Below are 18,332 nucleotides of genomic sequence, written 5' to 3' on the forward strand. Positions count from 1 at the left end.
TGGAATCATTTTGTCATAGTCACGTGGCCTACCTGCAAAAGTTGCGTCGCTTCACTCCCGTTCATGAATTCTCTCGTAGGGCTTCATGGGATAGTGCAGCATGCATGGGATGCGTACAGGTAAAGTCTAAATCGGATACGCGGCCAGCCGGAAGTTTGATATGCACATCAATTATAATAGCATTTTTATGACACTGCATAACAATATTTAATATTTTTACATTACTGTGACGGTTGGGTTTAGGGTTGGGGTGGGGTTAGGCGTTAAAAAATTTTATTTATTGGGTAATTTAATAGATAGAATAAATAACACTCGGCACAACTACTGTTTTTACATTACTGTGACGGTTGGGTTTAGGGTTGGGGTGGGGGTAGACGTAAATAAAATGCAAGAACTGGGAAATTTAATAAATAATATAAATAATTCTCGTTAACTTCCGGCCGCATCCATATCCGATCTAGCAACAACCAAACGCACTTCAGAATCTCGCCGTAAGTAGTAAGTCATCCGGTTACTTCTCGCATACTGATTCTTTGAATTTGGACGTACTACTCGGCTCGCATACTGATTTTAGCGTACTGTATAGTATGGAAGTATGCAGTTTCGGACGCAGCAACAATCTCGTTAAGAGTAATACCCTTAATGGCCCGTTTCCACTGAGTGGTACGGTACGGTTCGGTTTGGTTTGGTACGTTTGGTACGTTTTTATAGCCGTTTCCACTGTCAAAAAGTGTACCGAACCGTTCCGTACCACTTTTTCGGCACCCTTTCGAAAGGGTACCAAACACGAGAAAGGGTACCAAAAGGTGGAGCTAGACGCGCAGCTGAACGCTTTTGGTTTACAGAGATACGTCATTCGCTTACGCAACAAGCCAGAATGAAAACAAAAAACCCGCCATGTTTGAAAAACACAGCGAGAGATTTTAGCAGAATTATAAATACATATAATAACGAGCCATGGTCGATCTGGGCTCAAACAAACCTTGTCGTCGTCTTGATAAACAGCCATAAAGCCATGGAGTAAAGCAGATTTACCCTGTGCCGCGTAGTTTTTTACGAGGCAGTCTGAGGCGCGAGCGGTTTTGCTTTCTTCCTTGCGCTCGCGCGCGTCTAACATTATATCTGAAATAACAAACTTGTTGAGCTGATGATAATAACCTGCGCTTGATTATTGACGTGCTTTTGAAAGCCAATCCTGTCAGACACTGACAAACTCGAGAGTGAAGCGCGAAGAAACAAAGGAGGAGCCGGAAAAAAGAGCACATTATTTTTTCAGCAAACGTGAACAAAATGCCTTGTTTAACTATGATTGTTATTATCACCTTCTGCAATATTATGAACTCAGAATGATGGAATTGTTCTCTAACGGAGAGTACATGTGCTGCTGAAGACTACAGACACAGATAAGAGGTTTTCACTGACTGTAGGCTATATTTTGTGTTGTTTTGAACCTAAATACTGACAAAATGTCTGCTATATGTAGTTCTTCTGTAGTTGGTAACATATCGGAGACTGTAAGGGGCTGTATGTGTTTATATATGTTCATTTATTTAGTTATTTAATATAATTACAGACGTTACAGTAGGCTGTTTTGTACTGTCTTTGATCTGCAGTTATAATCAACTCATGTTCATAGTAAAGTCAGTAATAAACATTTCTACACAAGTATTTATGTGTATGAAGCATCTGTTTTGTGAGAAGTGCTTTTCATATAAGTGAATGACCCGTACAGCTTTATTGTAGACATTTCCTCGAGCGAGAATGACGTCGACTGAAACTTTCTGTCATACACCACGCCCACCAAAAGGGTACCCTTGTTAGTCGAAATGCAAGCCTGATAAAGGTGACCCGTACCAAACCAAACCGTACCGTACCAGTCAGTGGAAACGAGCCATATGTGTCCTCCCAGAATTCAGCTCATGGCACCAGGTAAACACCATGAGGACGCTTCCCTGCTTTAACCTATGTAACCTGGTAAGCGATAAAACAATGCAGTCCTATGTAGCACACCCTCGTGTTGTCTGTAATAGTGTTGTCCCGGTACTGAAATTTTAAAAACGTCCATGTCCTGCTAACATTTAAGCGCCGTGGGGTGCGTTTTTAAACACCCCTAATTTGCCATAATAATGACCAGTGCTCAACAGAAACGATTGTGATTGGCCATGAAGGTCATCAGCTCACCGAGTGCAAACACAGATGACACTGGAGCATTTTAAAGTTGCGATCATCAGTCGAGTATGCACTATCGATGATTTGAATTAACTAAATTGCCCATAATATATGAATGTGTGTAAATGAGAGTGTGTGGGTGTTTCCCAGCACTGGGTTGCAGCTGGAAGGGCATCCGCTGTGTAAAACTTTTGCTGGAATAGTTGGCGGCTCGTTCCACTATGGCAGCCCCTGATAAATAAGGGATTTAGATGAAAACAAACCCTCAACTCTTTCAGCGTGAACATTAACCCCAGTGTAAAATTTTCATAACACATATTTCCAACCCTAGACATCTTGAGTGTAATTGAACAGGCATTCTACAACACTGACGTCTGCAGAAGCGTGTCTGAAATCTGACTCCGGGGGTTTGGATTAATGGCAGCTGGTCCTGAACGCCGATACCACCTAAAGCACTCCACCCACCACTCCCAAACCTGCCGTCCAAACGGTCCAGAGTGTGTTGGGCATGTGCTGGAGGCGTTCTGCAGGTGTGCATCTGCCAATTTGGGGGCCGTCTGGACGCAGGTGTGTGGCTGCCAGATAATAGGGGCGTTTCTGCGTCATGCGAGTACCGCGTTCTTTGGATGAAATGAAACGTTTGATCGGTTGCATGACGGGGAAGAGGAGGCTTGCCATATCATGACCCACTTGGACGTGTAATGCAATGCCGTCATTATGGGCAGGTGAGACGGTATAATGAGGCCTGCAATTATTTTTGACACCCTTCATGCAACGCACATCAGGACATTTGATGCTTGTCGTTTTTGTGCAAGGTAGAGCTTTTGGGTGACCGATATTAGTAAACATCCTTTAGTCTTTCTGAATCAGAAGAGATGAAATTTATATGAGAGAGAGACAACATGCTAAACACATTGCAGTCTGTGCACTGAAAATAATGATTGGTTGCATTTACTATTGATTTAAATAGAAGTAAACGTTTCTACTTGACTCATTTGACATGCAATTAAAAATGAAATGAAACATCATATACTCGATTTTTTCCCCTAATTTCTGCTTAACGGGACTGTATATAAATACTAGTGTTTTATTTCATAGAGTGTGAATACAGATTTGGTTTGATTTTTGGTTTGGAAATTTCTTTTATGTGTATGTATGTGGGTGTATGTGTATATATACAGTTGAAGTCAGCATTATTAGCCTCCTGTTTATTTTTTCCCCCAATTTCTGTTTAACGGAGAGCAGATTTCTTCAACACATTTCTAATCATAATAGTTTAATAACTCATCTCTAATAACTGATTTATTTTCTCTTTGTCATGATGACAGTAAATAATATTAGACTAGATATTCTTCAAGACACTTCAATACAGCTCAAAATGACATTTAAAGGCTTCACTAGGTTAATTAGGTTAACTAGGCAGGTTAGGGTAATTAGGCAAGTTATTGTGTAACGATGGTTTATTCTGTAGACTGTTGAAAAAACAATATAGCTTAAAGCGGCTAATAATATTGACCTTAAAATGGCTTTTAAAATAATTAAAAACAGCTTTTATTCTAGCTGAAATAAAACAAATAAGACTTTCTCCAGAAGAAAAAATATTATAGGAAATACTGTGAAAATTTCCTTGCTCTGTTCAACATCATTTGGGAAACATTTAAAAAAGAAAACAAAAATTCAAAGGGGTGCTAATAATTCTGACTTCAACTGTATGTGTGTATATATATGTAAATATATATATATATATATATATATATATATATATATATATATATATATATATATATATATATATATATATATATATATATATATATATATATATATATATTATTTTTTTTAATTTATTTATTAATTTAATGTATATCTATACACGCTGCTATATGTTGATGGTCAACGACATGTTTTTTCTTTGTTCACATAATTCAAAATAATAGAAAAATTTGATGGAAGAAACATAAAATAGATTTGTTTTTAGACAAAAGCAACATGATTTATTTGGTTTATTTTCAGCAAATACACTGAATTTTTGCTGTATTTTTCATTTTGTCTTTCAGAATCAGCAAGCTGATATAAAGTGAAGTCTGAATTATTCACCATCCTGTTCGATTTTAATTCCTTTATATTTTTTTCCACAATTTCTGTTTAACAGAGAGCAGATTTTTTCAACACATTTCTAATCATAATAGTTTTAATAACTCATCTCTAATAACTGATTTATTTTCTCTTTGTCATGATGACAGTAAATAATATTAGACTAGATATTCTTCAAGACACTAGTATTCAGCTTAAAGTGACATTTCAAGGCTTAACTAGGCAATCCAAACCAAATATTGCTCAAGGGGGCTAATAATTCATTCATTCATTCATTTTCTTTTCGGCTTAGTCCCTTTATTAATCTGGGGTCGCCACAGCGGAATGAACCGCCAACTTATCCAGCATATGTTTTACGCAGCGGATGCCCATCCAGCCACAACCCATCACTGGGAAACCCATACACACTTATTTGCACACATCCATACACTACGGACAATTTAGATTACCCAATTCACCTGTACCACATGTCTTTGGACTGTGGAGGGAGGAAACCCACGCAAACGCAGGGAGAACATGCAAACTCCACACAGAAACGCTAACTGACCCAGCCGAGGCTTGAACCAGCGACCTTCTTGTTGTGAGGCGACAGCACTACCTACTGCGCCCCGGGGCTAATAATATTGACCTTATAAATATAATATTGCTTTTTAAAATAATTAAAAACTGCTTTCATTCTAGCCGAAATAAAAGAAATCAGACTTTCTCCAGAAGAAAAAATATTATCAGACATACTGTGAAAATTTCCTGAATCTGTTCAACATCATTTGGGAACTATTTGATAAAGAAAAGAAAAGAAAATTCACAGGAGGGCGAATAATTTTGACTGTATGAAGGTTCAATGTAGTATAAAAGCATACAGTTAAGTCAAGCAGCTCATTGAAATAATATTTTACTAAACCTGTTAAAAATAACTTCAATAATCACCAAAATATAATTTAATTGGCTTTAATTGCATTCAGAATCCATCTAAAATCATTTAGCAAAGAAACAGCATGTGATTATTCTGTAAGTGCAATGGCATGTGTGTCTTTAGTGTATTTTTAAACTAGATCTGAAATGTTTGGATCGTGATGTGCAGGTTTATTGTCAGTAAATATGCTCTTTTATTTTCAGATGACACTGATACCGAAGGCACCATGTAAATTTTGACGATCTGCAGCGCCTTTATGGCGTCTGAGACACAGGACTAATTGTGTCCTCTGGAGAAGACGGATTTGCATGCTTTAACTTATGCAGCGTGACTCGCCTCGCTGTCGTACACAAACTCTGACACACACACACACATGCATGACTGTTAAACACGCTCTCACCTACCCGCGCTCACCCCCTCTGCAGCATTAACACACACACACACACACTCTCACAATTGAAACCGACCACTTTATTTCCTCCTTTTGAAGCAAATGCGAACAGGTGGAGGTTTTGAAAACACCGACCCGAACAAAACTAGCAGAACATGTGACCTCAGTGACACTTGGATGCTGTATTTTCTTCTTCTTCTTTCTTTTTCAATGCAACGTTTAACGTGCATGAGAGAGAAGCTTCTGTGGGCCGCCACAACCACAAAACCAAGTCTGCGACCGGTCACGGCTCTCTAGAAAACACTGAGATAAAGATAGACAAGAGAGAAGGAGGAGGGAGGATACGTGTTGATGTCAGTGTGTGAATTGAAAGAAAAAAACACACACATACAACCACAGTGACGCGTTTTTTTGTGCTCCTGCTCTTTTTGCACTAGGGTAAGCATCAGTCAACCACAGGCTGACCGCCGATTGCAATCACCCGTCAACAATGCACAGAGTCCCAGGACAAAATCGGCTTGCCGGACCGGCCCAGGCTGACCGAGGGGTCCCTGCTGTGGGTGTGTACTGCGTTTTGGGGTGTTCAGGGGGTGGCGTTTCCAGATAAACCTCCAGCATGTCGTCATGGGCGTATGTTTTTTGCTCTTTGCAGGGCAAATCCGGGAGCCCTTCAAAATCCGGGAGCAGATCAAACTGGAAGCGTTGGATTCAGACGAAGACGTGGACAAGCAGACGCTCCCCATGGCCTCCAACAGCATCTTCGAGAGCTTCCAGTCGTACCAGTCTTGCTTCTCCAGGGGTGAGTTGTTTTCTAGCGATCCTCTGGCGAAATGTTTGTGCAAAATGATGAGAGTGAAATACTGAAATCTTGTGGCTGAATCTGAAAACCACAGGTCTGTGGGTTACTGAGTGCTCTACTGGTTAACCTCATTCAACCAGCCGCTGCACGCTGGACTCCGAAGGGAGATGCATGACTTTAAAAACTCGCTTTCTGGGAAACTTTTGATTATTATTTTTAATGCACTGATTATTGGTTTTTAATGCACTGTAAAAAGTGATTTGTTTGCTTTACTTAAACAAAGTGTGTTAACCCATTGCTTTTAAAGCGATTAGTTGACTTTAAGTGTGGTAACCCATTGCTTTTAAAGCGATTAGTTGACTTTAAGTGTGTTAACCCATTGCTTTTAAAGCGATTAGTTGACTTTAAGTGTGTTAACCCATTGCTTTTAAAGCGATTAGTTGACTTTAAGTGTGGTAACCCATTGCTTTTAAAGCGATTAGTTGACTTTAAGTGTGTTAACCCATTGCTTTTAAAGCGATTAGTTGACTTTAAGTGTGTTAACCCATTGCTTTTAAAGCGATTAGTTGACTTTAAGTGTGGTAACCCATTGCTTTTAAAGCGATTAGTTGACTTTAAGTGTGTTAACCCATTGCTTTTAAAGCGATTAGTTGACTTTAAGTGTGTTAACCCATTGCTTTTAAAGCGATTAGTTGACTTTAAGTGTGGTAACCCATTGCTTTTAAAGCGATTAGTTGACTTTAAGTGTGTTAACCCATTGCTTTTAAAGCGATTAGTTGACTTTAAGTGTGGTAACCTATTGCTTTTAAAGAGATTAGTTGACTTTAAGTGTGGTAACCCATTGCTTTTAAAGAGATTAGTTAACTTTAAGTGTGGTAACCCATTGCTTTTAAAGAGATTAGTTGACTTTAAGTGTGGTAACCCATTGCTTTTAAAGAGATTAGTTGACTTTAAGTGTGTTAACCCATTGCTTTTAAAGCGATTAGTTGACTTTAAGTGTGGTAACCCATTGCTTTTAAAGAGATTAGTTGACTTTAAGTGTGGTAACCCATTGCTTTTAAAGAGATTAGTTAACTTTAAGTGTGGTAACCCATTGCTTTTAAAGAGATTAGTTGACTTTAAGTGTGGTAACCCATTGCTTTTAAAGAGATTAGTTGACTTTAAGTGTGGTAACCCATTGCTTTTAAAGTGATTAGTTAACTTTAAGTGTGGTAACCCATTGCTTTTAAAGAGATTAGTTGACTTTAAGTGTGGTAACCCATTGCTTTTAAAGAGATTAGTTAACTTTAAGTGTGGTAACATATTGCTTTTAAAGAGATTAGTTGACTTTAAGTGTGGTAACCCATTGCTTTTAAAGCGATTAGTTGACTTTAAGTGTGGTAACCTATTGCTTTTAAAGCGATTAGTTGACTTTAAGTGTGGTAACCTATTGCTTTTAAAGAGATTAGTTAACTTTAAGTGTGGTAACCCATTGCTTTTAAAGAGATTAGTTGACTTTAAGTGTGGTAACCCATTGCTTTTAAAGAGATTAGTTAACTTTAAGTGTGGTAACATATTGCTTTTAAAGAGATTAGTTGACTTTAAGTGTGGTAACCCATTGCTTTTAAAGCGATTAGTTGACTTTAAGTGTGGTAACCTATTGCTTTTAAAGTGATTAGTTAACTTTAAGTGTGGTAACCCATTGCTTTTAAAGAGATTAGTTGACTTTAAGTGTGGTAACCCATTGCTTTTAAAGTGATTAGTTAACATTAAGTGTGGTATCCCATTGCTTTTAAAGAGATTAGTTGACTTTAAGTGTGGTAACCCATTGCTTTTAAAGAGATTAGTTAACTTTAAGTGTGGTAACATATTGCTTTTAAAGAGATTAGTTGACTTTAAGTGTGGTAACCCATTGCTTTTAAAGCGATTAGTTGACTTTAAGTGTGGTAACCCATTGCTTTTAAAGAGATTAGTTGACTTTAAGTGTGGTAACCCATTGCTTTTAAAGAGATTAGTTGACTTTAAGTGTGGTAACCCATTGCTTTTAAAGAGATTAGTTGACTTTAAGTGTGGTAACCTATTGCTTTTAAAGCGATTAGTTGACTTTAAGTGTGGTAACCTATTGCTTTTAAAGCGATTAGTTGACTTCAAAGTGTGTTAACCCATTGCTTTTAAAGCGATTAGTTGACTAAGTGTGGTAACCTATTGCTTTTAAAGCGATTAGTTGACTTCAAAGTGTGTTAACCCATTGCTTTTAAAGCGATTAGTTGACTTCAAAGTGTGTTAACCCATTGCTTTTAAAGCGATTAGTTGACTTTATTTGTGTGTTAACCCATTGCTTTTAAAGCGATTAGTTGACTTTATTTGTGTGTTAACCCATTGCTTTTAAAGCGATTAGTTGACTTTATTTGTGTGTTAACCCATTGCTTTTAAAGTGATTAGTTGACTTTACTTAAGTGTTCTAACCCATTGCTTTTAAAGCGATTAGTTGACTTTATTTGTGTGTTAACCCGTTGCTTTTAAAGCGATTAGTTGACTTTATTTAAGTGTGTTAACCCATTGCTTTCAAAGCGATTAGTTGACTTTATTTGTGTGTTAACCCATTGCTTTTAAAGCGATTAGTTGACTTCAAAGTGTGTTAACCCATTGCTTTTAAAGCGATTAGTTGACTAAACTTAAAAGTGTGTTAACCCGTTGCTTTCAAAGCGATTAGTCGATTTTACTTAAGTTTGTTAACCCATTGCTTTTAAAACGATTAGTTGACTTTATTTGTGTGTTAACCCATTGCTTTTAAACTGATTAGTTGACTTCAAAGTGTGTTAACCTTACTGTTTTTTATATTTGGTATTGTACCTCTCTGACTCTAATATGCATCAATAAAACAGAGTTAAACTAAAAAAGGGAGTTAACCCATTGTTTTAAAATGATTAAGTAAATTAATTATGTGCATAATTATGCAAAATAAGTTGTCAACTTACCATTCCAAGTTACAGTGGAAGTACTCAGTTTTTAAAGTAAAGTCAACTTGCTGCTTTTAAGGCGACGGGTTTACTCATTATTTTAAAGTTACTAATCACTTTTTACAGTGTAAACTGATGCTTAAAGAGAGAGTTAACTCAAAAAATGAACATTTGGTTTATGCTTATTCTCCCTCATTCTGTGGTTTTAAAGCTTTATGAGATTCTTTCTTGTTTTTGAACACACAAAACAAGACTCAGGCACTCATCGACGTGCATGTAGGAGGAAAAATAGCACTCTGGAAATCAGTGGCATTCTTCAAACTAACTTGTTTTGTGTTTAATGGAAGAAACTCAAATGTGTTTTGAGCCAATGAAGGATGAGTAAATGATGCCAGAGTACAAATGTATGGGTGAACCGTCCCTTTAAGACATTATTGGTTTGGTAGTTGATAGTAGGATGTGTATATGGAAGAGTTTGCAGAGTTAGTTTGTTGGTGTTTTTCATTCAAGAACTGCTTCAACAGTTTAGTTTAATAGTAGGAGATTGCACTAAGTGTTTTAAGCACTAAGAGTTTTTGTAAAGTTTCTTTGGCATTGCATCAGACAATTTCAGTTGTGAGCTGAAAAGTGTGTTACTCAGCATTTGTTTTGATTTTCATTATGCATTGTGAAAAGTGTTTAGTTGACTTTAAAAAGTGAGTCAAACCATTGCTTTAAAATTAAGCAAATAAAATATGCATATAATTATACAAATTAGGTTTTAACTTCACAGTTCCAACACTCAAAACAATATATTTTGTTGCTTGTTCAAACTACTTATTTAAATTGAGTTAAAACAACACAATTCTTGAGATTTTGTTGGGGTAACTTGATTATTTAATGTTCAATCCACTTAAATTTGTAAAAAAAAAAAAATAGTAAGTTAATTTAATTTGATTATGTTGTCTCAACACAAAATGGTTGTGTGGAACCCAGCATTTTTATAGTGAAGTTACAGTGAGTTTACTCAGTTTTTTAAGTAAAGTCAACTTGCTGCTTGATTTACTCAGTTTTTCTAGTAAACAAATGAATTGTTTTGTACTTGGGAACATGCATTAATGAAATGCATTAACAGTGCTTCTTTTTTTTTTGGCGAAATTCTTGTTGCACGATGGACATTTTAAAAATTATTCGTTTTTTTTTAGCATTTTCAGCTTAGCGTATATATTAATGACATAAAAGTACGCTCAATTGTTGTTTGTTCAAACTACTTATTTTAATTGAGCTGAAACAACACAATTATTGAGTTTTTTGGGGGGACAATTTAATTATTTTAAGTTTAATCCACTTAAATTCTTTAAAAAAAACTAATAGGTTAACTTAATTCCTTCATGTTGTGCCAAAACAACTGCGCTGAACTCAGCTTTTTTTGTTTACAGTGGTTTAATAACATAATTAAGTAAATGAGTCTTCATTTCACAAGAAAGATTGTGCACTCTTGACCTAAATGGCAGCTCTGTTTTATCATTTCTCATTTTCTCAAGGAAAGGGCTTCATTTTGAGGCAGAGGTATGTCCTCATTGCTCTGGACTTTCCCTCCTTTTTGGAGTCTGTGAGTTTGTGAAGTGCTGCTTTTGATGCCTGCGGGTGTGTGAGTTCACAGCTGAGGCCCAAAGATGATGCTTTAGTTTCTTTCTCATGCTGAAATGACTGTGGGTTAAGGGTGAGTGGAAATTACCCTGTAATGGGTAAACTGACTCATTTAGCTGCTCTGATCCGCTCCTCTGACTAGATCATCACACACTTAATTGGCCCTCTATGGCAAAGTCACTAGGCACAGTTTGAGCGTTAAGAAAAGTGCATTTATTACATTTATTTGTTTATTCTCCAATCCTGCTGTGAAGCTGATGTTAATTAGTTTATGAAGTCTGCTTGTTGTGAGCATTTCATTTGAGTTTACTCCTATCTGAATGCTGTTTTAGCTCAAGGGAATTAAAGACATTTTAAGCTTTAAAATAAAATAAATAGTGTTTTACTTGTGTTCAGAAGAGCAGTTTTAGTCGTTTGTATTCTGCGTGCTGCTTTTTAACCATTTCTAAATCGCTCAAATAAAACAAATTACTCATATATCATCTATAATGTCGAATTAAAATCAAATGACATCATGTTCCTGTTATACCACAAGAAAAATCAAATGTAAATTAAAACATTAGCTATATTTATATTATAGATTAAATTAACTGTAGTTTTAAAATCAATCACAAACACTCATTTTTATTCTACATGCTGCGATAACAAGTGATGTTTTATAAACAAATTTGGGGAGGAGCACGCACAGAAGTTTCAGTATCAAATACGTCATTGACAATTATTCTATTATCCAATCAGTTCTTGACCAAACCCCTATATATACCAAAGCTGTCTTACCTGCAGCATCTTACGACTTTAGCATCCCTCCACCACCCCGTCACCTCACCTCTTAAGCATTACAATCCCGGGGGGAGCGTTCTGGGGCCGGGCTAGATACTTCGCTCGAATCCCTATTCCTCTCTGTTTCCTGATAAGGGGAATAACTCGAGTTTGGGTGTCTTCCCCGAGCTCAGAGCCCTCTCCCCGGACAGCATGCCAAATACGCTTTATTCTGAAACTATTGCAAGTGTGAACTCATGAATTGATATGTTATTAAATAAATGAAAACGTAAAGTTAAAATAAAATGAACATATTGGATTAGTAGATAATGTTAAATTTAGAGTGTTCCATAAGAAAGAACCCAGCAGGCACAGAACGTCAGATTGACGTTGTAGCCCAACGTCGTGGGAAGGGCTGGGCGATTTGGCCTAAAATTAAAATCCCCATTATTTGAACATTTTAACTCGATTATGGTTAATGAACGGTTATTTTATCTTTTTGCACTCGTAGTTTACAAGTTACATATAGCGACAGGTTTTGTACAGTGTCGTGTAGTTGTAACAGTTGTGTTTTTTTGAGAAGTGCACGTATATGCGGAGGCTGCGCCGGACCGTACGCATACGCTTGGCAGAAGCATGATATCATAATAATATAATAAGTATAAATCATAATATAAAAATATAATCAGCCTTAACAGAATGGGGTCACGTGACTCCACACACGATAGGGAAAGTAATTAAAAAAATGTATCTGAAAAAATTGGATCGATTATAGGTTCTGAATATCGATGTGGATTACTTTTCAATTAATCGCCCAGCCCTAGTCATGGGACATTGCATTTAGATTGGAAATGAAAATAGGTTTGATGTCAAAACCCAACGTCAGGCTGACGAACAGATGTTACATTTAGGTTACTTTCCAATGCAACCTAAAAACAACAAAATATCAACGTCTAATAATCTTACAGCTTGATGTTGTGTGAATGTTACCAATATCTGTCAGTGGATGTCTGTCAGACATTGGTTTTTTGGTTGCCGTACCTGATGAATAAATGCTAGCGTTTGGCTTCAATATGACGTTGGTTTAAGATGTTGGCTCGATGTTCAGGGCTCGTACGGGCGCTGGAAATCCTGGAAAATGCTTGATTTTTAATTTAGTGTGTTCAAGGTTAGAAAAGTGCTTGGATTTTGGACAAAGTGCTTGAACTTGCTTGAATTTGAAATTGCATTGCTTTCATAATTCATTATCTTACGGAGTAGTTTTCCCTTTAGCTAAAAATGCATTTGCACATAAAGAAAACCATTTGACAGGTGAAACATTTGCCATAACAGTACCTTAGTCCTAACATAAGGTAATATTGACGATAATAAAAAGTAATATTGATGAAAGCTTACAAACTGCGGTTTCCATATTTGGTGACTGATTTTTGAAACGGTTGTTATTATATTCTCGCACTCATAAGGAGTTTTAATTGGTTACATGGATTTTGAATAGCAGTGCGCATGAAATATAACGAACGACTGGTCATGAAAGTTTGGTACACCCAAACATAATCTGACTGTAAGCTCATTTTTCTGAGAAATTAACTTCAGGTAGAAAGTGACCAACCTGAAAAACATACTTCATCCAATAACTGAGCTTCTTTTTTGAGGGGGGATCTATTTCAATAAATCTATGCTGTGTTCAACAGTTTAAGTTGACATGTCATGTTGTTGTTTTTTTTTAAATAGCACAATGGATTTAAATGTGAAAAAGTACATACAGCAAATATAAACGTCCATAAAATCAAACCATAAAAATACACCTTGAAAGTGCTTGAAAAGTGCTGGAATTTGAAGTTGGAAAAGGTGTAAGAACCCTGTGTTGGATTTTGGTCACTTTCCAACACAACCTAAAATCAACCAATTATCAACGTCATTTCACGACGTTATTGGACATTAAAATAACATTGTTCTTAGATGCTGGCGACCTAAATCTAACCTTATATTAACATCTTATGACGTTGTGTGTCTGCTGGGAAGTCAAATCTTGACCCAGTTCTCAGTTCTGTTTTTTATTCATTTAATTAAAATGTTGTTTCAGGGTGTCCGTGGGGCCTTAAAGGGTTTTAAAAGTTGATCAACAAATTATGAAAAAATGAGGGTCCTTAAAAGGTATTAAAAAGTCTTAATTGCGTTTTTACAAGGTCTTGAATTTAGTTCGAGCGTTGTTCAAAGTGTTTGACTCCGAAAACGCATAAATATATTTATTTTCCTCCTAATATTAACTATTATTAACTATAATATTAATATTACTCGATCCACGCGATTGGTTCGGGCCAGGACGCGTCCAGCCAAGCTCCTCCATCTGGGTGATGTCATCTAATTTGCGACTAATGCAGGAAGGTGATGTGACGCTCTCCACATGTAGCGAAACCATAGAGCCAAACAGACGGAGAAACGGGAAAATGTAAGTTTGCGTACTCCTGATTGGAGAAAGACAAGCTTAAACAGTGGCTAAAGCTTGTCGCTGAAAACAACCACTTAATTTATTCTTTTCTTCCAAGCTTGTCTGAGTTCTGTTGCACGGTTGTGCTCCAATGGTTTATTTAACCACAACTGTTTATTATCAACTGTTTATTTAGGTTAAAGATACTGATTAACACTTGAAGTGGCGATGAGGTCTTAAAATATTCTGAGAAGGTCTTTAAAAAGTCTTTAAAAGCTACTGAAATTACCTTCAGGATTCCTGCATATACAGTACCCTGTGTTAATATTTGATCATACACATTTTTAAACATATTTACATGCTTTAATACATGCGTTTAATTCTCAACGCACTTCTAATAGTGATTTGAATGAGGTCTAGTTGTGTTTTCTCGGTTGCTTCTTGAGAACGTCTCATTGCAGTTTCCTGGCTGTCTGTTTCTGATGCGCACACATATATGCGTCTGCATGCGTGCGAGTGCTTTCAGTTAACACAGGAAGTTTATCAGTCGCACCCGATGCATGTTTTTTCTTGAGCACATGTGAACAGCCTTGATGTGACATCTCAAAAGACGAGGCAAAGGCCAGATGAAACTAAAATTAAACTAAGAGACTTTTAGAAGACGTCTTTACCTCATGTTCAGCTCAACGTTCGGTAGATTATCATGCATGTTGAGTTGGTCCTTTGTAAAAGAGTGAAATGTTGCATGTGAAAATCATAAGTGTGCAACTGCTTTTGGCAAATGCTTTTGATTGAAGTCTCTTTGTACAAGTATCATAACTGCTCGGTTGACCTTTTGTCTATAGGTTATCAATAAAAAAAAACGAAAATACTCAAAACTAGCTTACAGTGGTGTCAGGAACTTAATTTAACCCAAGAAATTGATTTAAACATTAAATTCTCAGGAACTGTTTTACATGTGGTCACTTTTTTGTGAAAAGGATGGGTGTAAATGTCTTTCGAAATACATTAGAAACAGATATAAATAGCTCACAGCATTTCAGGAGGTGTTCTAGGACGAATTACAGATGAAATGCTTCAGCTTGTTCACTGTGAAATGTAATAAGTTGACCTTACTTAGAAAAATTGAGGAAACCGATGCTGAAAAAAAAGTAGTGGATCACTTTTAAGTGAGCATAACTTAAACAGGGTGTCCGCAGGGTAGGGCTGCACGATTCTGGCTAAAATGTGAATCACGATTTAGTTTTTTGGCTTAAAATCAAGATCAGGATTTTCTCACGATTCTTTAGATGTAAAATAAAGGTTAATATGATTGGCCTAGTATTATTATTGTTAATTCTCAAACATATGAATTATAAGGTTTTATCTGCGTTCTGAATGATTTTGAGATATTGAGCTTCAAAGTTTTTGCAATCCATATAGCGAACAGTGTGTGTGTAACATTTGTTTTTATTTTAAAGCCTTAAAATGTAAACAACTTATCAAAAACATCCCATATTGTAAATAAATTGTCATTTAATAAGAATATGTCAATAACTCAATTTTGAGAAATGTCAGATAGAACCTTATAATTCTAAAGTGACGATATGGTAAAACAACACTAATAATATATGGCCTATGTGTAGGTCTACTGTTGCTTAAAATGCTTAATTTTGGTGCCTATGGTGGACTTGAACAGACTTTCAATATGTCCTGTTTGTTAATTCACAGTAAAATAATAATAACAGAATATAACCATTCATAATTATAAAGTTGAATTGTTTTGTTTAAGACATGTGCTTGTCATCTGTCATTGACAGCATTATTAGACCATTTGTTTTCACTGGTAAAATCTGACATTTGCCATTATCAGATTTCTTCTTGCATTATATTTAACATAATATAAGCTATAGTATACTGACACGGTAAAACATTTATTTTCATGCACAACACTGTGTTCACTATTAAAGAAAAAACATCAAATGCTTGTCATAATCATAACTCTAAAATACGATATGATCATTTAAATGATGTGCGGCCAGTTTCATTTTCACTTGCGAGTGCAGTTCATGGCTGCCGTCACTGTGATAAAACACACACACATGCAAATGATCGCTCTGTGCAACAAACTGAACGTTATTTACAACTTTATTACCTGTCATTCACAGCCTACGCAGGTTTTGTTCACTAAAGTAGCCGTCATTTGCGTGCACACGCGTGTTCCCGGCAGTAAACAAACAGCCTCGCGGTCAGCTCACGTTTGATTTCGCGGCCGTGAATACATCATTACTAGTTAGAAATGACATTTCTGGGTGAATTATACCTTATAAATACAGTATGTGACACTTTTAACACCATTTGAAAGTGTTCATGTTCATGTTAAGACTTTTCAACCGCCTTTATGCTTCTCTCCTGACCTTGAAAATATAATTGGCTGAATCGTAGAAAAGCTGAATTAAGATCGTGTGTAGGGTCGAATCGAGATCGCGATCTTTTTTCGATTAATCGCGCAGCCCTACCGCGGGGTCTTAAAAAGTATTCAAAGTTGATAAATCAATGAAGAGGAATTTAAGGCCCTTAAAAAGTATTAAATAGACTTAAAATGCTATTTTAAAAGATATTAAATTTAATATCATGTTTGATTATGCAGTGTATGATTGTATGCTAAAGTTTACCTAAATTAAATCTGCGAATATCAGGATGCTGTGTAGGTTATGAAATCAATGAAATCCTACTACATTTGACATCATGCTGCTTTGTTTACTACAGTTACCAAGGCAACGCCATTATTTCTGCAGTACTATTGACCTTATTCTTCAATGTGGAAGTGCGCTCGTTTTTGCGATTGTTTTAGAACTTCCGATTCAGCTGCCTATGGGAGAAATGACTAGGAATAATAAACGGTAGAAAACGGTTGAACTACTTACTCTACAAACAAGTATTTGCATGACAATACAGACAAAATAGAATAATATAAGAAGAAAATATCAGTTTGCAACACCAAGCAGCAAAACGAGCTGTTTTTAATGTTTAAAAATGAATGGAAGTGAATGAAACCGGAAGTCTCGAGCCAAAAAGATTCAAATGGCTGCGCCCACTCGTACACGGAGAATAAGGTGAATAGGCGCCAACCTGCTGAATTAGCTAGATTTAATAGATTTTTATTCAGTGTATGAACAGTGTTTTAGTTTTGGATTAGTTTCTTACATTATTATTTAGTAAATATACTGTAAGTTCAAATATCGCCAGTGTTTCTGGTTGAAAAGTGGTTATAAGGTCTTAAAATATATGGATAAAGTCTTAAAAAAGGTCTTAAAAAGTATTGCATTTCACTCTCTGATTCCTGTATATACTCTGTTAAAACAGTTTGTAATTACAACTTCTTAATAAAGTAAACTTGAGTAGCGTTGACTCAAAATAATTAGTTGTGTTAACGTCATATTAGTGTTCACATTATTAGGAAAATATTAGGAAACCGATTGCCTTAAAATTATCAAGTAAGCCGAACTAAAACATTTAAATAAAGACAAAAACCAGCAACTTACTTACTTACTCCCTGGGCTGTATGTATATCAAAGTTGATATTTAGCCGCACCATATTAGTGTTTCATAATTTTTTTCGTTTTTTTTTTTTTACTTTTAGATTAAACAATAAATATAAAAACAAATCTAATATAAAACAAACAGCTCCACAATTTAAAATACCCGGCAGGCAATCCTAAATGTACATATCTCACAGTTTGCAATGGCAATGCTGTCGTCATTAACTTTATAATAGGTCGCTGATTTGAGCCACGGCTGGGTCAGTTGGTGTTTCTGTGTGGAGTTTGCATGTTCTTCCTGTGTTCGCGTGGGTTTCCTCCGGGTGCTCTGGTTTCCCCCACAGTCCAAACACATGCAGTACAGGTGAATTGGGTAGGCTAAATTGTCTGTAGTGTATGTGTGTGAATGAGTGTGTGTGGATGTTTCCCTGAGATGGGTTGCAGCTCAGAGGGTATCCGCTGCGTAAAAACGTGCTGAATAAGTTGGTGGTTCATTCCACTGTGGCGACCCCAGATTAATAAAGGGACTAAGCTGAAAAAAAAATGAATGAATGAATGAATGGTGATTATTTTTCTTACCGCATTGGCAAATAATTTTCGCTTGTTTTGAGCAAATAATCTCTTATTTTGAGGTGTTTTTTCAGAAAACTTATGCATCATTTCTTATGCTACTTCATATGTCAAGTATGT

The 18,332-nt window shown here is 36.2% G+C and overlaps 1 protein-coding gene across 1 annotated transcript in view; it reads left to right on the forward strand.

Annotated features, from left to right (window-relative positions):
* The first annotated feature begins 5,980 nt into the window (after positions 1-5,980).
* Positions 5,981-18,332, forward strand: part of LOC130233538 (runt-related transcription factor 1-like) — a 144,732-nt gene continuing 132,380 nt past the window's right edge. The window contains exons 1-2 of the mRNA XM_056463629.1: positions 5,981-6,127; positions 6,220-6,366. Of these exons, the coding sequence (XP_056319604.1) occupies positions 6,058-6,127; positions 6,220-6,366 (217 nt within the window). The 5' untranslated portion in view covers positions 5,981-6,057. The remainder of the gene's footprint in view (positions 6,128-6,219; positions 6,367-18,332) is intronic.

Source organism: Danio aesculapii, chromosome 1 (genome assembly GCF_903798145.1).
Source record: "Danio aesculapii chromosome 1, fDanAes4.1, whole genome shotgun sequence".
Classification (NCBI taxonomy): domain Eukaryota; kingdom Metazoa; phylum Chordata; class Actinopteri; order Cypriniformes; family Danionidae; genus Danio; species Danio aesculapii.